Genomic DNA, 22,811 nt, shown 5'->3' with positions numbered 1-22,811 from the left:
TTACCAGTAACAACCAGCTCTACTGGAATATACAGAAAGTCCAAGGGACTTGTGCAACTACTCCACAAATGTTTAGCTGCTTTGTAATTGGAGGACCTGCATATTTGGACCAGGCTCTCTGAGAGTTTTCTTCTGGAGCACTGGATCTAAGATGGCCCAGATTTTATGAGCACTCTTCATTGACTTTTGGGTAATTCAAGTGACCCATCATTGATTTGATATGTTTACTGTAGCCCATGCTCCAATAATTTCAAATGGACTGTATTGAACCAGTAGAGGGCAGTAAAGATTTGTATCTTGACCTGGATGTTACCCTGACTAAAGTGAAGTAACTCCTGTTTTTAGGTGATACCACTGGTGCTTTTGATAGCTGAAAACTCATATGCACACATTAATGCTATAATAAGTAAAGGCTACCCGTATAGACACTAGGGTTCAGATATTTTCATGTCAGCACGAAACGTGATCACATGCTCAGTTCAACCTGAACTGAAAAAGATACCATTATATTCATGTAATAAATGAATACTTACAAATGCTGCTCTGTGTTCATTGAGCAATAAAACATGGTAAATGTGGCCTGATTGCAACTGCAAAATCTTGTTAAGATGAATCATTTGCAAACATAAGTCAGTTTTTGTTTGTATTGCTTGCCTTTTGCCTTTACCAGAACCACAGAACAACTGAATGGATGAGGTCTTTCCTATAGCCACCAGTCATAGATTTTTTTTTCTCAGCTGAAAAAAATTAGATGGGGTGCCACTTTAATAAACTAATGTGCACATTGTGTGGACTATTAGCTGCAGCCAAGATTTAGCCTTCATAATGAATTTTATTCACAGTTTACCCAGATCAGATGGTCTGACATCCAAAAACATTTCAAGACCTCTATCTCCTGTGCTACTTTTGTAATTTATCACACTGCATGTGAATATTAACCTGAAAGCCATGCTTGTGTTTTGAAAGTGACAATAATAATTCTTTATCTGCTTTAAACAAAGGTTTCCTATGAGTCTAGCCTGGGTATTTGACAACAATTTATCAATTGGATTAAGACAAGGCAGGATATAAGTCCACAATTAAACCAATCAAAACATAATTAAGACACCATTAAGTAATAATTTTAATACAATTAGGCCTAAGCCATTGTACGTGAAATTAAATAGTTCTGCAGACTAATAGGTCCTGATAACTGATACCAAATGCTACTACTCTTACTTTTTCTCATTTTGACTGCATCCACTGACTGAGTCAACTTTTTAATATATTATAATTACGGACCCGTTGAAAAGGAAATTGTTGATGATGAATCAGAACATAGTTTTAATTGTATGGGATAAAGGCTCTCGGAAAAACAGTAGCCTATACTTCGGCTCACTTGCTACGTCATTACGAGATAGCTTGCGTCGCGAGCTAGCTCGATGATCCTCTTGAACACGCGACTGAATGGAGAGTAGTGGGCAGGAGAGTGCGAAGGCGCTGCTTGCTATGTGTTGGCCCTCTGGAGACCGTTTTATCAGACACAAATAGTATATTGGACATTTTCTTTAGGGTCATAAGTTCGTCCATTCTTTTGATCTAAATATTTGTCCAATATGGGATTTGTTATGAATAATGCTGCGGCAGCTCTAGTGTGTAAATGGTGGAGTAGTCAGATAAGCTAGCTAGCTAGCAAGTTTGCTAGCTGAGTAACTTGCTTCAACGTTTAATGTCAGCTCTGTTAAATACAAGCTAGCCAACAAAATCGCCCGTTCGCGTGTTTTGTAACAAGTTGACTTCATACATTGACAAGGTAAGTTGTTTATTTTGGTTAGCATCAGAGTTGATTTTTAGAGCAAGTAACTACCTTTGTTGATCGATGACAGGTCCATAATTCTGTTAATGTAATGGAAACTTTGTCATAGGTTTTTTTTGTGTGTGCTTTGTTAACTTACTAAACGATGTATGACAGGCAACTTATCAGCTGGCTGCTTGACATGAGTTCAAGAGTTGGCAGGACATTTCTAAAGCTTTCTGGTTCGTGATAGCAACGAGCAAGTTGTTTTAAACAACAGGTTTCAGAAAATATAACGGTAACATTACACAGAACAAGATCAAAACCACAGTTAGCCCATATTAGCATTAGTATTCAGCATGAACCCAGTACTAGCGGTAACTTGTAACTACTGACGAAGGAAACGGGCATATTATAGTCTGTGCAAAAAATAAACATGTAAGATTTTTAAAACAATCTATGTATGCACTTCTATCTAGCAGTACTATACTTCGGGAAGATGATATTAAACATGAACAAAGTAGAGCCTTCTTTACTTCCTCTCTCCCCCTGTTTTATGCTGGGATTGCCGGGCAGTCCGTGCATCCGTTTTTGTCAGCAAGTTCCGAAATGGTTTCTGCTGAATTGCAGTGAAGTTTAGTAATATTTGGAAGGACTTGTCATCGTAGAACGGCAGTTTATTGATTTATTCAAAAGTGTTTTTTTTTGTGAAGTGGTGCAGATGATAAGTCCCTGGTAATACCCCAACATAGAGTTGGTCGATTGTGTGCGTGTCAATATGTATCGTTAAATAGGACCAGCTTCTGGGCCTTCTCCATTTCCCCAGCACGTCTTTGAAGTTTACATGCCAGTGTTTAACATACACAGCCACATATCTTTGCACAGATTAAATGAAATGCCTTTAATGGCCAGCAAAAGGGAAAGACATTTCTAAAAAGTCCTGTGGGCTTAAGTTGTTTTTGAAGCTTGATGATAAGATTAGAGGTTTAATCACGGTAAGGTCACTTTGATAGTTGCTTTTACCACTGTGGTGCTTTGCCTAGGGCCGGCTGGCCCATACTGGGGATACTGGGGGGAAACATGTGAGTTTTTTAACTTGGTCTTTTTTTACTTTTTACCCCAGGAGGCGTTTAGTGGCCTGTCATGGGCTGTATATGGTTTAGGGTTCTTTGTCATACTGCTGTCATATCCAAAAAAGGGGTATCTGTAATATCTGTTGAAATCTTACTCTTACTTACTATTCATTCCTGCGGTGGTCTTCCCTAGGTGCAATGAAGACCGACTTGAAAAGCATCACCCTGGGGGTGGAGGGCATGACATGTGGGTCATGTGTGCAGTCCATTGAGCAGCGGATCGGGGGTCGTCCTGGGGTCATCCACATTCAGGTAATGATCTCATTGCATTTGTCATAGAGATAACAGTACTTCCCCCATGGGGAATATTTACATTTGCATGTTGTCAATCAGTAGACTTTAGACTGCAGGTGATTTTCAGTGTGGTGAAAATATAAACATAGGAAAGGATATGCTGGTTTACTAAAAAAGCAGATGGTTTTCTTTTAGCTACATCGGAACGGAATGCTGTAACAACAGTCCTCTGAAATGAATAACTTGTTGAATTGTGTTGTATTGAGTTACATTGTTGACAAGAGAGCATATACCCCTCTGGACACTATTGTTCATTCTCTCATTCCCCTTTCCATGTTTTTCTAGCAATCAGACATGTCGCTGAGGGCCATTGAGTATGTTTAGCCTTGTTGACCTCCTCATCTGTCCTACTGGCTGTCTGTAGGTCTCTAGTCTGTAGGTCCTAACATTTTCAATTTGATGTGAGAAAGGCAGTCAAACACTCAGGGAGAACACTTACAGAAGCGGTCCATCTCTAGGTTGATGTTAATAAGCAGGTACCATGGCGACGTGTCATGAAGCATGGTGCCCGTGCAGCATGGTACTCCAGGAAGACTTTAACGATCCCAGAGCTGTAAAGACAGATAAGCAGTGTTATTACCCTCTACCCCCCGGGGCAGTGGGGTAATTGAGGCAAACCATCCATGTGTTCAGCCCTGAGATGTCCTCATAATGTTTTTTTAATTTGGCATGCCCTCTCCCTTATTGTGCAGCTGGACCCTCAGGCAAGGGTTGGATAAGGAGATAATGTAATAGTCTTCATCTGATTGAGGCTTGGCCTTTCGAAGGACTGGGCATGCACTATGCTGGTTTGGATTGGTTGTGACATACCCGGCAAATGCAATTAAACATTTTAGGGTGGTTGAGTGGTTGCTGTTTTATGTTTGTGTAGTTTCACTGGAGGAAAGTGACCGTAATCAGGTGAATCTGCCTGAAAAAGTTTTAGGATTGGAAGAAGGGCATGAGGCACTGAGATGTTAATGACGTCATGTTGAGCAACCCTCAGGGACTTCTCCTCTGTAGCCCTGACTGTAGCATTGTGCTTAAAGGTCATGTGATCATATGGGTGAATCACAAGTTCTTAAGTTCTGTGTGTGTGTGTGTGTGTGTGTGTGTGTGTGTGTGTGTGAATAAGAACGTGACTGGCGCCAGATGCACATGTAAGGGAGACAGAGAGCAAAGGGTTCATTTTGTGGCCAGAACTCATTGTGTCAGTGGTTCTGTGTCCTAAAAAAGCTGACCTATAATGTTGAGGTGTCACAATAGTGTTCAGAAATCCATTGCGCAAGCTTTGGTGTACGTGTCACAACTTAAAATGCTCCATATGCCCTTGTAGCAGAGTTTTTAGCTTTCTGTGGATACAAAGGACTTTTCAAGTATTGTGTAATAGTATTGGTTTGTACAGTTTTCTGGATCGATGTGAATTCTCTTGTCACAATCCACAGGTGTCCCTAGAGCTAAAGAGTGCCACAGTGGTGTTTGACCAAGCCTCACAGAGCCCCGAGTCCCTAGCAGAAGCCATCGATGACATGGGTTTCGAGTGCATCCCAGCGGCCGATGCTGAAGCAGCATCCGTTGCCACAGAGACACAGTTCTTTCCCATCACCGGTGTTCCGGTGGACAAGCTCCAGCACGCACTGACGGCGCTGTCGCTGCTCCCGGGAGTGCTGCGTGCCGAAGAGGGCAAGGAAGGTTTGGGAATCTCTGTCACTTACGTCCCGTCCCTCGTGGGCACGGAGCAGCTTGGAGGGGTGCTGAGCACGCTGGCAGCACCAGCACCGGTGCTGGCTACCACGCCCAGCCCGAATTCTGTGACCACCTCACCCCTGCCAACCCTCAGCCCCCCTCCGGAGGGGCCGGCACGCACCCCGGGAGCGGAGATGGTGAGGATGCGAGTGGAAGGTATGGTGTGCCTCTCCTGCACCACCACCATCGAAGGGAAGATCGGCAAACTGAAAGGGGTCGAGAAGATCAAAGGTATCAGAGCATTTTCTTAAACCTGACCAACTACATGATTGATTTGCCTATTAATCATGAACTGTGTTATGCAACTCTCACTCACATTGTACAAAAAAAAAATACTTAAGGTAATTTAATAACAAATACATTCTCTGAATTCCTGAAAAGCTAAACTTCTGTTTGATTTTCCGTTACGCTTTTTCAGTTTCCTTGGAGTCCCAAGAGGCTACAGTACTTTACCTGCCATATCTCGTCACAGTGGAGGAGATTGTCAGTCAGATTGCCGTCGTTGGCTTCAAGGCCTTTGTCAAGTGTAAGCCTCGGCCACTGCAGCTGTCCGCCACTGAAGTGGAACGCTTGTTGAACGCCTCCATACCTGATGGGGGTGCTGTTCCCCAGCCCGCTGAGGTCACGACCCTGCTGAAGGTGACAGGCATGCACTGCCAGTCCTGCGTGACCAACATTCAGGACAACATCAGCAAGCTGCCTGGCGTCAGCTCGGTGGTGGTCTCCCTGGAAACGGAAAAGGCCACCATTCAGCATGACCCCAGAGTGGTCACCGTGCCAGCCCTGCAAAGAGCCATCGAGGCCCTTCCCCCCGGACAGTTCCGAACTCAGGTGGTCAATGGAGACCTGTGGCCGAGCACCTCCATCTCCACCTCCCCACTGCCCCCTACTCCACTGTCTCCCCTGGAGATCAGCCTCATCCAGCCCCATCGCCCACTCTCGTCCCCGGACACCAGTTTTCTTCAGCCCCTGGTGGCTGTGGCGGACATCCACATTGAGGGCATGACCTGCAACTCCTGCGTGCAGAGCATTGAGGGTATGATCTCTCAGAGGAGGGGGGTGAGATCGGCCAAGGTGGAGCTGGCCGAGCACCGCGGCACATTTGAATACGACCCTCTGGTGACCTCGCCAGAAGAGATAAGGGAAGCCATTGAGGACATGGGCTTTGATGCCTTCTTGCCAGGTACGTTTCCTGTCATTGTGTCATTCAGTTAATAAAAAAAGAAAAGAGGTGAAAGTTGTCTACAAATTGTGCTTTCGCATGATGCAGTGCCCTTAGATAGCAGTCTGTTTTGTCAAGTCTTTTCAATTATTTTAGTATTGAAGCTTTATTAATGCTCAGCTATGAAATGCAGACGAGTTCTGTCAGACTTTGTCCTGACCTTACGTTGCGTCATGCTGTAATGAATCTACAGTTCCCAGAAACTAAAGTCCCAGTGTCAAAAGGTTCACGAAAGTTTTCCAAGTTCATGACTTTTTTATTGATGCATTACATTGCTGTCTGTGCCTGCAGCTCTCCAAAAACAAAGTGCATAGCTAGGTCATTGAGTCTTCATTATATGTCAATAACACAACAGAGACTGTTTCTGTTTCACAGAATGCAATTCCCTGGTGTCCAAATCAGCCAGCCCTCCCTCCGTGCGCAGCCAGGCCCTATCTCCGACCTCTTGGAGCGAGAAGGAGAGGGAGACGGAGGAGGATTCGGAACTGGGGCTCGCAAACGGAACCGTCCAGACGTACTCTAAATGTTTCATCCAGGTCGGGGGAATGACCTGTGCATCCTGTGTGTGCAACATCGAAAGGAACCTCAAAAATGAACATGGTAGTTTTCACAGGGACAAAAAAAGTGTTTCCTTGTTTCCCCTAATTGAAGGCTAAAGTATTAATCCATACTTAGTCCATAATATTTGTCAAATCTCTCATGCTTCTTCAAGGCCCTAAAATAGCTTATTCCATCTGTTGAGTTTGTGATGTAGCTGACTACTAATAACCACATGTTAACCTAGCTGACAACAACCTTAACCATAACCATAATCTGTGCCAACAGATGGCTTCCTGGTTGTTTATGATGGCCACATAATTGGATCATAAATTTGACTACATTATGACGGCTATACCTAGCTGGTTTGTGTTAACAGCATTGCCTGTGCTCTCGTCTGTGTTCAGGAGTGCATTCGGTTCTGGTGGCCCTGATGGCCAGCAAGGCAGAGGTGCGCTACAACCCCAGCGTCATCGACCCGCTGAAGATAGCGGAGAGCATCAGGGAACTGGGCTTCACAGCTTCAGTGATGGAGGACTACGACGGCTCGGACGGCTCACTGGAGTTGGTGGTGAGTGGGGATGGGCGAAGAAGTGGAGAGGAATGGTGGGAAGGGAAGAATAGAGATGTGTGTGGGGGGGTGTTGGGTGAGGAGAAAAAAGACAAAAAGGAGGAGAGGATATAAGAAGCGAGATGAGGCAGGGAAGGAGAGAAGAGAAGAGATACTGAGACAGAGAGAGAGGAGACAGAGAGAGAGAACAGAAACAGAACAGAACAGAACAGAACAGAAACAGACGCACGCACGCGCACACACAAACCTGATTCACACTCACACTCACAGTGAAACTTTATTTAGCATTTATTCTGTGTTATGGTGTCGTGTAGGAATGGATGCTAAATACAGTGGGGAAAATAAGTATTTGAACCCCTTGCGATTTCACAAGTTTGGCCACTTGCAAAGAAATGTGTGATCTATAATTGTAATGGTAGGTGTATAATAACAGTGAGAAACAGAATATCCACAAAAAAATCCAGAAAGATGCATTTTATAACATTTATGACTTTATTTGCATTTGATGCAAAAAATAAGTATTTGAACCCCCAAAACTGACTGACAAAAATGACTTAGTACTTGGTGGAATAACCCTTATTGGCAAGCACAGACGTCAGACGTTTCTTGTAGTTGGTCACCAGGTTTACAAACATCTCAGGAGGGATTTTGGTCCACTCCTCTTTCCAGATCCTCTCCAAATATTTAAGGTTGTGTTTTCAATGGGAGGGAATGAGGGAATGAAGTTCAAGCCCAATATTCCACCTTACATGGCCCCATCCATAGTCCCCTTGATGCGGTGGAGGTGTCCTGTACCCTTGGCAGAGAAACAGCCCCAAAGCATAATGTTTCCACCTCCATGCTTGATGGTGGGTATGATGTACTCTTGGGGTCATATTCAGCATTCCCCCCCCTGTCAAACACGGCAAGCCGAGTTGATGCCAAAGAGCTTGATTTTGGTATCATCTGACCACATTCTGTCTCCCAATCCTCCCTAGAATCATTCAAGTGTACAATGATAAACTTCAGATGGCCCTGTACATGCGCTTCCTTGAGCAGGGGGACCTTGCGAGTGCTGCAGTACTTCAAAAAATTACGGCGTGGTGTGTTGCCAATGGTTTTCTTGGTGGCTCTGGTCCCAGCTGCCTTGAGATCATTCACAAGCTCCACCTGTGTAGTTCTGGGGTTATTCTGCTTCTTTCAAATGATCACTGATTCCGCACGAGGGGATATCTTGCATGGAACCCCAGACCTAGAGCGGGTGACAGTTGTTTGGTGTTGCTTCCATTTATGAATAATCGCACCAATAGTTATCTGCTTCTCACCAAGCTGCTTGCCGGTGGTTTTGTAGCCCATTCCAGCCTTGTGCAGGTCTACAATCTTACATCTGACGTCCTTGGACAGCTCTTTGGTCTTGCCCATGGTGGTGAGGTTGAGGGTGTGAAGTATGATTCTTTGGACAGGTTTCTTTTATACAGGTCACCAGTTGAGATCAGGTATACCTTGTTAGACCTAATGAGGACTAATCTGTGTGCTTTTTGGGCACATAACTGGCCATTGGGAGCCAGAATTCTTGCTGTTTGCTTGGGGGTTCAAATACTTATTTTTTGCTTCAAATGCAAATAAAGTCATAAATCTTATAAAATGCAGTTTTCTGGATTTTTTTGTTGATATTCTGTTTCTCACTGTTAAAATACACCTACCATTAAAATTCTAGAGCACACATTTCTTTGCAAGTGGCCAAACTTGCAAAGTCGGCAGGGGTTCAAATACTTATTTTCCCCACTGTAAGTGGAATCATTAATCGGTCTCCTGGCGACTAAGTACCAAAATTGATAATCATCTGACACGCTTGCAGTGGGAATCACAGTCGTTGAATTAATGTGTTCGAGAAGGGTAAGGGGGGACTCTACATTCTCTTCTCTTGCTTCAACTGGTGACCCATTATTTCTCTCAGGATAGTTTAATGTCCATGTGAAGCCATTTAACATCACCCGCACTCAACCACCAAGCACAAGCACTATTCAAATCAATATGAATACTGATGAATACTTTCATGAAACATATCAGCACTAAAGTAGAGCTGCATTTCCCCGAAGTGTGATTGCTCAACGGCAGCAGACGATCGCTAGCCTTTCTCAGCAAATGACTGGTTATACAGCCCTTACGCTGATTATTATAACTACACAATCTGGAACACAAGAGCATACAGCACATAGTTGGCTTGATGATTAATAAAACCGTATACTGAATAAGTTTACGGTTGTCATTTGTAGTGTACCATAAACTACATAAACTTTTTATCATCTGTCTTTTTATAAAGATCAAGGTCAAAGTGTTAAAAGAGTAAAGTGGAACTAAATTGTTCAAATCATCATCCGTTGTAAAGAATGTCAGCAATGTCTACAGTATTTTGAAATCCTTAAAGTCAACATCACTGAGTCTCTTGGCACAATTAGTATAAATAAAGGTGCGGACAATAAGTCTCACTGTTGAAAAGCCAGAACATTTTATTAGATGTAGCACATTTATCCATGAATACGCTGAGCGACTAAAGAAACCCACGTCTTTGAGAATGAGTTTGATGGTTTATAGTTATGGTGTAGCCTATGCTGAGTTTACTTAGTTGTTTTGATTTTAATTTACATACATATTTCCCCAAGAGGTCCATGTCAAAAGCAAAGTTTGACTTTTCAGACAATAACGTATTTTTTTGATGTAAGGAATGTGGTTCAGTTGTTAACTCTTTCAAATAAACAATTTAAACAATTTCAATGGAAGAGAAAAGACCGAAATCCTCCGTTACTGGGATTCATTTTAACTGGGAATGAGCTTTTTTCATTTACCCGCAATAATCATAAAAACAGTCTCTATCTTACTCAAGCTCCATAAGGCCTCCTGCGTTAGCCAAACATCCAGTGTTGTAGTCACGGTCACTGAGATATGTTTCATTACAAGCTGCCAGACGACCTAAATACAACTCCTCAGCTTTGTGCCTCTTATTTTGCAAAACACGCCTGTTGAAGTGTCAACCTCAAGTACTGTTATCCAACACACAAAAGCTAAACACAATAGTCGCTGGACTGGTTTATGTGCCTAACAATAGACAGAGGGAATCCAACCCGGTTGCCTTGCCATGAGCGGCCTGTTGTTTTCAGATGCCTGAACTCTATTCTCCTCTGACAGGTGCGAGGCATGACGTGTGCCTCCTGCGTACACAAGATCGAGTCCAGCCTGATGAAACAGAAGGGTGTCGTCTATGCCTCCGTTGCCCTGGCAACCAACAAAGCCCACATCAAGTACGACCCGGAGGTGACAGGACCTCGTGATCTCATCAGGCTGATTGAGGTGAGCATCAAGATGTTTGTTTGTTTGTTTGTTGTTGAGGATTATGGGTTCTTTTGGTTTCTTTTGTGAAAGACGGGTTGGGAGGACAATACTGCTTTTTCTTTACAGAATTTGGGTTTTGAAGCATCACTTGTGAAGAGGGACCGCTCGGGCAATCACCTGGATCACAGTCAGGAAATATACCAGTAAGCATTTTGACATCCTCTCTCTGAATTTAAGATGCAGTCTGCAATTCGATTCCGGTTTTGTGAAATCAACTTTGTCTCATTTAACCTTCCATAGTTTGGTTATGTTGGCTTGTTGTGGAGTTTTACTCCACGTTAAGGGTCTGTCTAAATTCCTCGTTCCTTGTGGTTTCAGGTGGCGGAGGTCGTTCCTTGTGAGCCTGGTGTTTTGTGTGCCAGTCATGGGCATGATGATCTACATGATCGTGGTGGACGAGCAGATCAGCTCCGCGCACCACCACAACGGCACCATGGAGGAGCGGCAGGCCTACCATCAACACATGATCCTGGAGCGCCAACTGCTGCCCGGTCTCTCCATCATGAACCTCATCTCCTTCCTGTTCTGTGTGCCTGTGCAGGTGTGTATGCTCACACATAAAACGCAGTCATGGTTTAATTTAATCTAGCTAAATGTGTTTAATGTTTAATGTTGTATTTGCTAAATACCTTCATACTCTATATACTGACTACAGATCAATTTGCTCAAGTTGTTCATTTCTTTCCACAGTTCATTGGCGGGCGCTACTTCTACATCCAAGCCTATAAAGCCCTGAAGCACAAAACGGCTAATATGGATGTCCTCATCGTCCTGGCAACCTCCATAGCCTTCACCTACTCTCTGGTCATCCTGGTGGTTGCCATGGTGGAGCAGGCAACGGTCAACCCCATCACTTTCTTCGACACGCCCCCCATGCTTTTTGTGTTCATTTCCCTGGGCAGGTGGCTGGAACAGATCGCCAAGGTATGGGGTGTTCACCTCGGTGGTATTGTTGTTTATTTGTTTTGTTTGTTAATGCCTCTTACACTTGTTTTCAGGCCAAGTCGTTGGTACAGTCTGTTTGCTTGTTTCTCTTTCAAATGTGTGAATTTCTTTGTGAATTGAGCAGAACTCTAGTTCTAAAGAACTCGACAAACTAACTAAAATGGTCTGCCTGTAGTCCACACTGAGCCTCCCACAGTGAGATTACCGTATATTTTTAACTAGAACTATATAGACACCACTGCATGCTCTTCTACTTTACTTTTACTCTGTGAGTTCACTCAGAGACACTGAAAACAAAAATTGTGTCTCTAATGAAATGTACTACAACATGTCTAGATGTGTGATAGACAAAACCTGTAAAACATTCTGAATTGTCATCTCTTCTTCCCTGCCCAGAGTAAGACCTCGGAGGCCCTGTCTAAGCTGATGTCCTTGCAGGCTACTGAAGCCACGGTAGTGACTCTGAATGGGGATATGTCAGTGCTCAGGTAGGTTCCATTATTTCATTGTTAATTTGGGTAGTTTTGTGATTAGATAATATAGTTTTAGAAATTATTATGACTGCACTGTAGTGCAGCGTGTACGTATAGTGTTTGTCAAAGTTCTATACTTCTGTCTAATCTTTCTCTATCCCTTGCTCTACCCCCCCCCCCCCCCTGTTTCTCTCTTCTTTCTCCCCCTCTCTCAGTGAGGAGCAGGTGGACGTGGAGCTGGTGCAGAGGGGGGACGTGGTGAAGGTGGTTCCTGGGGGGAAGTTCCCAGTGGACGGGCGCGTCATCGAAGGCCACTCCATGGCCGATGAGTCACTCATCACAGGTGTTTTATCAGATCTATTTACACTGCCATCAGCAGAGTTTAACCCCAATGTCCTTATTGTAGCCTCTGTGCATGGAAAAGGATCGCAGCTGATATTATTTTCCAAATTTCACAGTTATAATAAGTCATTCCTGAAATTATAGAAACAAATATAAGTATGCTTTTTTTCCAGATTATATTGAGAAATATGCATGTGGTATGTGCATGTGTGTGTAAGCACATATGTCTATGGTCATAAAGCAAAACTAGTCAGGAAGTCAGGAAAATATTATGGCTTATTCTGCCCTTCAGTTGTGCTCTATACTGACCACATGATGATTTTGGCCTTTTTTCTGGAGTAAAATGAGTGAGCAGTGATGTCCAGTCAGTACACTAATGTAGTCTGTCCTGCAGATATAATCATAGGCATCAAAAAGTGACATAATGAGACAGTCTGGCCCCCTTAGCTGTGAGTGCTGTTCCAGGAACTTGACGTATCAGTAATCCTGTCTTTCATCAACAAGGTCTGGATTTCAATATATGCTTTCAATATATGCTCTGAGCCATGGCTAAAGAGTTTTTAGTGGGGAAGAGGTTCAGTGAAAATGTGCTCTCGCTTGCTTTACATGGCCAATGGAAAAATTTGACTCTCTTTGGCTTTGGACAAGTTTGTATTTGTATTCTTTGCAGTATATTTCATGTTTTGAGTTTTAATTATATGTGCAAATTATATAAAATATATCTTCAAATATATCATTATCTGTATTTGAATTCATTTGAATGGTATTTCTATGTGTCTGTCTCCAGGAGAGGCCATGCCTGTGACTAAGAAGCCTGGCAGCACTGTGATCGCCGGCTCAATCAACCAGAACGGCTCTCTGATGATCCGGGCCACTCACGTGGGGACCGACACCACACTGTCACAGATTGTCAAGTTGGTGGAGGAGGCCCAGACGTCGAAGGTGACCCAAGGCTTTTTTTCTTTTTTTTTTGTTTGGTTTTGTTTGTGTTCTTGTGTTCGTTGTGTGTGAGCACATGCATGCAGTGTTTGTGAGCACATGCATGCAGTGTGTGTGCCTGTGTTGTGTGTGTGTGTGTGTGTATCTGTGCGTGTATCTGTGCGTTTGTGTGGTTTGTCTGTGTTTGTGTTTGTCTGTGACGCTGCCATTATGGTATCTCTAATGGTGCATGCTGGAATGAAGTGAATCACACCATTCCATCTCCTCTAGCACGGTGCGGAGGAGTGGCAGCTGTTTTACTTTTATCACTTAAAGGGGTCTTTGTTAGAGCGCAGATAAGATGTGTGAAATAACCTTGCTTTTGGTTTGTTTGGCCTCCGACGAGTGTGGAGTGGCTCTTTCTCTGATCCTGAGCATGACTCATCGGCCTGGAATGTGTTTTCACATTATACAGTTTTGTGAAAAGGAAAGACGCCGAATTCCATCAAGCCAACAGGCTTTTGATCTCATCATGGTGTGTTTGTGTGTGTTTGTGTGTGTGTGTGTGTGTGTTTGTGTGTGTGTGTGTGTGTGTGTGTGTGTGTCTTTGTCTTTGTTTCTGAATCTTTCAGGCTCCAATTCAACAATTTGCAGATAAGATCAGTGGCTATTTCGTCCCCTTCATAGTGGGTGTTTCCCTTCTCACTCTCCTTGCCTGGATTCTGATTGGGTTTGTGGACTTTCCTCTGGTGGAGAGGTACTTCCCGGTGAGTCCTCTCTCTCCTGTTCTCCCCCTTTCTCTCTATCTGCTCCTATAGCACATCTCAGTGCTCAGTCCTCACCGTGAACCTCTGCTGTGTGTTTTAGTTCCTGTGATATGACATGAAACCCACAGTAGAAACACAGGCACAGAGTTGCCAGGATACCTGCAGGATGCAGGGTGCATTGTGCATAGCACTATACAGATGAAAAGGGTTGTACACTTAAACCAGTTTACACTTAAACCCCTTTTCCACCAACAGGGAACGGGTCCGTTCTGGTTTGCGCACTGGATTTTGCACCATAATTAAATTGTAACAAAATTTGGTTTCTGGCTGGAATAAAAATGTAGTTGTTTTTCAAAGAATCCCTTCCCTGATGGTCAAAAAAGGGTATTAGCAATTATGTAGGTAATTGATGAAACAATATTCTTTAACGTTGCCAAGTCCTATTGGAAGTGATTTAATAGCTGATGTGACTTGATGCTTTAGCAGTTGTCCTCTCCTCGTCTTGTCTCGTAGGGCTACAACAAGAGCATTTCTCGGGCGGAGGTGGTGGTGCGTTTTGCCTTCCAGGCCTCCATCACGGTGCTGTGCATCGCCTGCCCCTGCTCCCTTGGCCTGGCCACCCCAACGGCCGTCATGGTGGGCACAGGGGTGGGCGCCCAGAACGGCATCCTCATCAAGGGTGGAGAGCCGCTGGAGATGGCACACAAGGTGAGGACACGCCTTCACAGACGCACCGCGCACCTACTGCTGTTTCTTTTTCGAATCTGTGCTGTCTCTTTTTGATCTGCCCTCACAGAGAATTGCATTTGTTTAGAATGTTTCAAACTCACAAAGAAAATACCCTTATTGTACCCACACACATTTACAAAAAATTCACCCTAAGCTGTCTCCAGGCATATATTATATAATATAGATCTAAATCTAACTGCTCAGGTGATTAGTGAAGACTAATGGTACCTTTGGTCCAAAAGCGTGTGCGTGCGTGTGCATGTGTGCTTGACCAAAAGTAGAAGGGTTAGGGAATCTGAAGGAAATGCTTAATTATGTGTCAAAACGTTGAACTGTGAAACTGATGCAATGTGGTATTAAGTATTTTAAAGCATTGTTTTATGTCAACATTATCTGTCAACATTTGCCTCCAGATCCAGACGGTGGTGTTCGATAAGACGGGCACCATCACGTACGGCGCACCCAAGGTGGTGCAGATGCGCATGCTTGTAGAGGGGAACAAGATGCCTCGCTCCCGCCTGCTGGCCATCGTGGGAACTGCGGAGAACCACAGCGAGCACCCGCTGGGCGCGGCCATCACACGCTACTGCAAACAGGTGGGCCAGACGGACACAGCCTTGCCTTTCAGTTTCATCCGGGCACCGAGGCTAGTCTCACTGGGCCAGACATGATGTGGCTCTAAGGATGAGGACACGCAGTCTGGAGACAAGCTTGCCTAGTGGTTTTGGTGTTGAGTTGAGTGGTGAAAGCCGATGTAAACAGCCTCTGTTCCCTAGTCTTTGCAAACCTACCTCTCACCTTGTGCTTGTGGAAATCTGCCCTGCCTCTCCGAAGTCTGCCTTCACAGGGTGTTGGATTGGTTTTGGAATGTTTCAAACACATGAAACACAATAATTGTACCTAGAAATGTTCCAGTTCAAATTCTCCCATAATTGCCTCCTTTGTGATCTACATCTAGCTCTGTGAGACTGCAAACCCCCTAATGCTTTTGGCATTTACTGTGGTTGACTAATCATGCTTGTGTGCATCTGAGGGTCAGTCAGTGCTCCAAGCACTTTGTCCTTTAATACCTTGCTTATTTACTATTGACAGTCTGGATGTCAGTTAAAGGTTCATTGTAATTTTGTTGTTACCAGGAAACTGGTAATTAACACATGGTGCATAAAACAAAATACCCTTTGGAATACCCTTTACGTTTAAATACCTATTTACCTTTAATCTATGAAGGTTTCTATACTGAAATTGAATAAGAAATATAACTGTCAATTATAAGTAGATTAGGCAATCAGGGATGACTGGGTATCAATGCTAAAGGCACAACGCATGCAATCCACTGTGAACTATTGCCATGGTGATTGTTGTTTAACTGACATTCCAACTATTGCCATGGTGATTGTTGTTTAACTGAAACCTTCCAACTGTGATTCCTCCACGTGGCCCCAGGAGCTTGGCACGGAGTCCTTGGGCACCTGCACGGACTTCCAGTCGGTGCCGGGCTGCGGCATCCGCTGCCAGGTGAGCAACACGGAGGGCCTGCTGCGGCGCGAGGACAGCGACGGTGACTCCGAGGAGAACCAGCGCAACGCCGTGCTGGTGCAGATCAGCGACACACACGGGAGAGGAGCCGACAGCTCACACCCCCTCATCATGGACCCTCAGCCACTCAGTAAGAAAGCCACAGGGCAGCACACGACATACCAGTAACACTGACCAACCAGAGCATTAGCTGTCAAATTGGTTTTAACTGGTGGATACTTCCCACATTGGATACTGTGCATTATGCCTTTGTGTCTGTCTGTCTGCTGATCAGCCAGGTTTTTATACATCCATACATTATTCAGCCAGGTTTTTATACATTAATCAGCCAGGTTTTTATACATCCATACATTATCAGCCAGGTTTTTACATGTTTCTACGACACAGACACAGACACAGACATAGACAATATGACACATAGACAACAACTTAAATGTAGTTGCTAAGTTTGTCTTTGTTTAGTGTCTTATCTTTGTTTAGTCTGTGATCACGTTCTCATCGTTCTCTCTCTTTCCCTCCCTCTCAGCACTGGTGCAGTCAGCCTCATACTCGGTTCTGCTGGGGAACCGGGAATGGATGCGCCGGAACGCATTACAGCTGCGGGCAGATGTAGATGAGGCCATGACTGAGCACGAGCGTCGGGGATGCACTGTCGTGCTGGTTGCTGTGGACGGTTAGAAAACCTTAAAAATATTCTTTAAAAGTGAAACTGTAAAATTGTTTTTAATCAAATATTTAAAAAGGATTTGCTGTAATTAATTACTTGCCTTTTTTTCCCCAAGCACAGCCTTTGTAGTTTGATTGTCTGACATCGTATAAAGTTGTAGAGTAGAGCAGAGTAGAGTAGTAGTGTTTCTGTGGCTAGTAGAGTAGAGTAGAGTATAGTAGAGTATAGTAGTGGAGTAGTGTTTCTGTGGCTTGTAGAGTAGAGTAGAGTAGAGTAGAGTAGAGTAGAGTAGAGTATAGTAGAGTAGTGGAGTAGTGTTTCTGTGGCTTGTAGAGTAGAGTAGAGTAGAGTAGAGTATAGTAGAGTATAGTAGTGGAGTAGTGTTTCTGTGGCTTGTAGAGTAGAGTAGAGTAGAGTATAGTAGTGGAGTAGTGTTTCTGTGGCTTGTAGAGTAGAGTAGAGTAGAGTATAGTAGTGGAGTAGTGTTTCTGTGGCTAGTAGAGTAGAGTAGAGTAAGGTGATGGTTCCTTAAATGATTGCAACATAAGGTATTGCAATGGAGTGTGTGTTTTACTGTGTACATCTGTGTTTTTTGTGTGTCTGTGCAGGTGTTCTCTGTGCCACGGTGGCTATTGCGGACACGGTGAAGCCTGAGGCAGAGCTGGCGGTGCAGGCCCTCACCAGTATGGGGCTGGATGTGGTGCTGATGACCGGAGACAACAGCAGGACGGCCCGCGCCATCGCTGCACAGGTAACTCCATCACACCTGGCCCTTAAGCATGCACAAAGACGCAGAGTTCCTAGTCCAATTCACCGTTTACAAGCACACAATATTTGAATTATCAACCGACTCGGACCGAGTTATCTCGGGTGACGATCGGACCGTAGTCGGACCTCAATTATTCGAACAAAGGTTTTCACAAGAAAGGGATCATTCTATTTCAGTCCAAAAAAGCCAGTAATTCGAATCCATGTTACCACGCCGAGTTAAATGTCACTATAATCTTTTGTTGTTTGCCCACTCTTTCCCTGTTAACAATCAATCACCCTTTGAACTTTGACCTCTCCCTAGGTGGGCATCAGGAAAGTGTTTGCGGAGGTGCTGCCCTCCCATAAAGTGGCCAAGGTTGAGCAGTTGCAGAAGGCTGGCAAGGTTGTGGCCATGGTGGGCGATGGCGTAAATGACTCCCCGGCCCTGGCCATGGCAGACGTGGGCATTGCCATAGGAACGGGCACCGACGTGGCGATAGAGGCGGCAGACGTGGTGCTGATCAGGGTGAGCGCGTCACCATAATGAGAACTTTTTAATCATAGGAAACACATGCTTATGGTTACACATGGCAACTGCATTAAGTCTGACCGGCATTCCCAGATATCAACAAAAGAGAAAAACCATTATATACTTAAGCAATAAGCCCCAAGAGGCCGTGCTTTGCGCTGATTTTAGAACAGGTAAGGGAGTTGTTAGGCACGACGCGAAGCGGAGTGCCGTTAAACCCCCTTACCTGTTCTAAAATCAGCGCAAAGCACGGACTCGCGGGGCTTATTGCTTTTCTAAACCTGTTACTACACATATTTGATATGGTTTCATAAATAAAGACAATTCAATTTAAGAAACAATAGTTTAATGATAAACCGTAATTCTTCCGCCACTAAAAATTATAGTTCCTAAATAAATCGTTGCCACGCAACCCTTGAAGCAACGCAACAGCCAGATGGAACACTGGGTATGAAATGCGCTATATGAATGCCTTGCCATTCGCTGCGCAGTAATATGGAATGTAATCAGGTCAAATTGTAAGGTAATGCTGGATTTTACAACGGCTTTTAGCCAATCACAATCAAGGATTTGAACAATCAGGTTTAGAACATTAAATATCAAATTATGTTTACTTCATCTGAGTATTGTGAGATTGAAACATGCAACAAAATGTAATCCCTTGTAGAACATGAAAGACATGCTGTATTAGATTTACACTGCCTTCTAATCAACCTGATGTGCCTGGCCCTCCGTAAAGAAATTAAATGGCTGCATGCATCACCTTCCACCTTAAAACATCAAATAGTTTTATTAATTGTTTTTTTTCCCAGTCAAATATTAAATTAATGTCTTTAAAAAAAAAAAAAAATGTTTTAAAAGGCAGACTTCTTCCCCTGCTGATCTTTGCTTGTGTTTACAGAATGACCTCCTTGACGTGGTGGCGAGCATAGATCTGTCGAAGAAGACTGTACAGCGGATCCGAATCAACTTTGTCTTTGCCCTCATCTACAATCTGGTTGGAATCCCCATAGCTGCCGGTGAGTTGAGCATCAGAGAAGGGTGCGGTTGGTTCTCTCTAATGACCCCTCTCCGAAACCTCTTAAGTTATTGTCTGGAGGTCAAGTCAAGTCATATTTATTTATATAGCACATTTAAAAACAGCTCACGCTGACCAAAGTGCTTTACAATTAAATATCAAAACAAATGGTGTAATGAGTGTTGTGTCCACAGACTTCACTTGTATCCATCACTGCATAGAATTCACATCTCAAAATATACCACCCTTTTGGTCAATAATGCCGATTTAATCGGTGATATACATACACAAGTCAAATGAATGTCATCAAATAATCTCCACTCAGGTGATTTGCATGGCGTACTGTGAATGTTTCTCAGCATCTCTGTCTATCTCCCGTGCTGCAGGTGTGTTCATGCCCATCGGCCTGGTGCTGCAGCCCTGGATGGGCTCTGCTGCCATGGCAGCCTCCTCCGTGTCCGTGGTGCTCTCCTCCCTCCTCCTCAAATGGTGAGTACCTCTCATACCCACTGCCAAGAGGCTGCTCTCTGATAACGTAGGAGGGCTACAGTGTTAAAATTGGAATAAAAAATGCCATGCTCATTTAAAAGGTGGTGAGGTAATAATGTTTAATTTGATCAGGAAGGTCAGCATTTGCTTCAGTGAAACAGTTTTATTAACAAGCTTAATTGCTTGCCATTAAATTGTATCATCAACAGGGACCATACTGTTGTGGCATAAATATGCAAATGATGTGTTTTCCCGCTCTGTCTCAATTAAACATAGAAAAGACCGAGAGGATGAGAAAAAACACACTTGCTATTCAATCCCTCTGAACAAGCCTGCGGGCTCCACAGCGGCTGTGCTTCAGTGCACCCTGGCTCTCTCTCTATCTACCTAACTGGCCTGAACACACACACACACACACACACACACACACACACACTCACTCTCAAACATTCTCAAAAACACATGATCTACACACAAACGCCACATCCATGCACTGCCATATACACACACACACAACATCCAAACACACAAAAAACACTTCACCCCCCCCCACACACACACTCACACATTTACACACACACACACACACACACAAACACCCACACACGTCCTCTTCTACACACACACAAACACCACCACTATCACTGCCAACTCTTGTGTGCTTGTTTCCATAGTTACAATAAGCCGAGCGCTGAGAAGCTGGAGAAGCTGGTGGGTGGGCGGCGTCGTTCGGGCAGCCTGTCGGACGTGAGCGTGCACATCGGCATGGGCGAGCTGCGGCGGTCCTCGCCCAAGCTCAGCCTGCTGGACCGCTTTGTCAACTACAGCCGCGCCTCCATCAACTCCCTGCGCTCCGACAAGCACTCGCTCAACAGCATGGCGATGGCCGAGCCCGACAAACACTCCCTGCTGGTGGGAGACGCACACTGCGAGGAGGAGATGGTGTGAGAAGAAAAGGAGGAGGAGCGTCTTGAGACTGGATATAAAGAGAGAGTGAGAGAGTGAGAGAGTGAGAGAGTGAAAGAGTGAAAGAGTGAAAGAGTGAAAGAGTGAAAGAGTGAAAGAGTGAGAGAGTGAGAGAGTGGAGATAAACGTACATCCCTGTATCCTGTAAAGTGGCATTAGGGGGGAACTTGGGGAACTTCACCGCTCTTTCTTCTCATTGCAGTGCCTAAGCTGGAGAGTGTTTACACACGTTTGTAGTCTGTAAGGGTATTTTGTTTGTTTTTGTTTTTGTTTTCGTTTGTTTGTTGTTGACTGCCTCACGCTCTCACTGAAGGCCCAGTAGATCACCTGTGTGTGTGCCTCAAGTTCAGGCAGGAGTTTGAGATTGTTGCTACATAGGTCTCTGTATTTCAGTGGCCAGGTATATATCAAAGGAAACAAGACAATGGGAGATTGAGGAAGGACTCTTAAAATAAATGACAAAACAGAGTGGCAACTTATTTTGACTTTTAAGAGGGGCATACTATACCTTCAAAGACAATCTGAAAGATTTTTCCAAAGACAACTTTAAACAATGCCCTCTCAGAAATTAAAGAGAAAAATGGTCAGAGGATATATTAGTTTCCCCTGAAAGGAAATGTGACTTACATTCATAATATTGCGTATTATGATTTTAATACAAAGAATATTTATACAGCATAATTTAAAATGTTACCATGTCACAAACTTTATATTTTATATTTTTTTTCCTGAGACACTAAGGAATGTAGAAATGCACCATCATTATTTATCAATATATATTTTCCAAATGAAAGCGGACTGCTCTGTGTTTTTGTAAAAGAGGCCTTACTATAGAACTTACAATAGTACAGTTCTACACAGAACTCCTGTGCAGTCACAAGAACTCTAATACCAGACACAGACTATCCTGGTTCAGAAGGGGGAGGGAAAAAAAAACACATTCCAAAGATTCCAAAGCAGTTTGACCCCCAGGCGATGGAAACTGAACCTCATCCTTGAAGACAACCAGGTTAGAGAATCCAGGTCCACTAGGTCCATAGTAGACCCAGTCTCACAACAGACTGGACCAGACAAAGACCATGGCGTTAGACAGCAGAATATATCCTGTACTGTTTGCACAGTGCTTTGTTGTGTAACTTTCAAGTCTGTCTTTTGGTGTGAAGGTCAATAAGTGAATGGGAAATTGTTTTGCTGTGAATCAAAGAACAACAATGACCAGGTGATGATGGAGGTGTTTTTTTTCTTCTCAGTTTAATGCTTGTAAGTGACAAGTGCTGCTGAAACGCTGTTTGCTGCCTGAAAGTCTAGTGACTTTTTCTCTGAAGTCTTCTTGTCTCACGGTGTATTCAATGTGTCTTCTCATTTGTTTTCCCAGTGATCCCCACTAAAAATTAAAACAAAATGTAGGTAAATATTCAATGATATTTGCATCAAATCATGGTGGGGAAAAAAACAACTTAATCTAAATGATTTTAGTATATGATACATTTGTTTATGTTAAGTACAACCAAACTTGTTATTGGTCTCTCTCACACACTCTCGCACACACAATTTCCTTGCCCCTAATAAAGGAGCTTGGCACTTTCCTCAGGGGTGAAGAGGCCTTATAAACATTGTGCATATTTCAAAAATGACCACCACTCTTTGCAGTTTTTGTCCATCTAATGCTCAGTTTTACTCTAAGGAATCCACACTTTTGAGCGCTTCTTGTCTCACACACAGAGAGATGAAGGAACACAATTTAAGATGTAGTCATAGCATTTATTTGTATTACTCCAATCAACGTCCAAGAAGTGTAAAGAGTGTGCAAAGAAGCTTTGGGTCGGTTCAAGACACCAGGCAATTTTACATTTCTTTTTTGAGCTGCACTTTTTATTACATTCTTTGCATGTTGTAATATTTATTGCTGGTCTTGCTGTGTGAATTGAGGAAATTGTATTGAAAAGTATTTGGCCAGGTTATACACAGTGTCTAGGTTTCTCAGTTATACAGTACATACGCTGAAGTACTTTATTTACTTTTGTTGTAAATATGTTGCATATTATGCCATTGGAATA

General features: G+C 43.7%; 1 protein-coding gene across 1 annotated transcript; it reads left to right on the top strand.

Moving 5' to 3' along the window:
- Positions 1-1,501: 1,501 nt before the first annotated feature.
- Positions 1,502-22,796, top strand: atp7a (ATPase copper transporting alpha). The gene is made up of 23 exons (XM_080840775.1): positions 1,502-1,792; positions 3,041-3,159; positions 4,626-5,157; positions 5,345-6,109; positions 6,524-6,748; positions 7,093-7,256; positions 10,422-10,583; positions 10,692-10,768; positions 10,944-11,166; positions 11,316-11,549; positions 11,967-12,058; positions 12,259-12,386; positions 13,173-13,327; positions 13,936-14,070; positions 14,584-14,778; positions 15,213-15,395; positions 16,243-16,465; positions 16,862-17,008; positions 17,611-17,753; positions 18,075-18,278; positions 19,183-19,300; positions 19,686-19,788; positions 20,463-22,796. Exons 2-23 carry the CDS (start codon positions 3,046-3,048, stop codon positions 20,734-20,736), a joined length of 4,596 nt encoding a protein of 1,531 aa, XP_080696901.1. The 5' UTR covers positions 1,502-1,792; positions 3,041-3,045; the 3' UTR covers positions 20,737-22,796.
- The last annotated feature ends 15 nt before the right edge of the window (positions 22,797-22,811 follow it).

This window comes from Sprattus sprattus, assembly GCF_963457725.1.
Source record: "Sprattus sprattus genome assembly, chromosome: 6".
NCBI classification, from domain to species: domain Eukaryota; kingdom Metazoa; phylum Chordata; class Actinopteri; order Clupeiformes; family Clupeidae; genus Sprattus; species Sprattus sprattus.
This window is presented reverse-complemented; position numbering and strand designations above follow the sequence as displayed.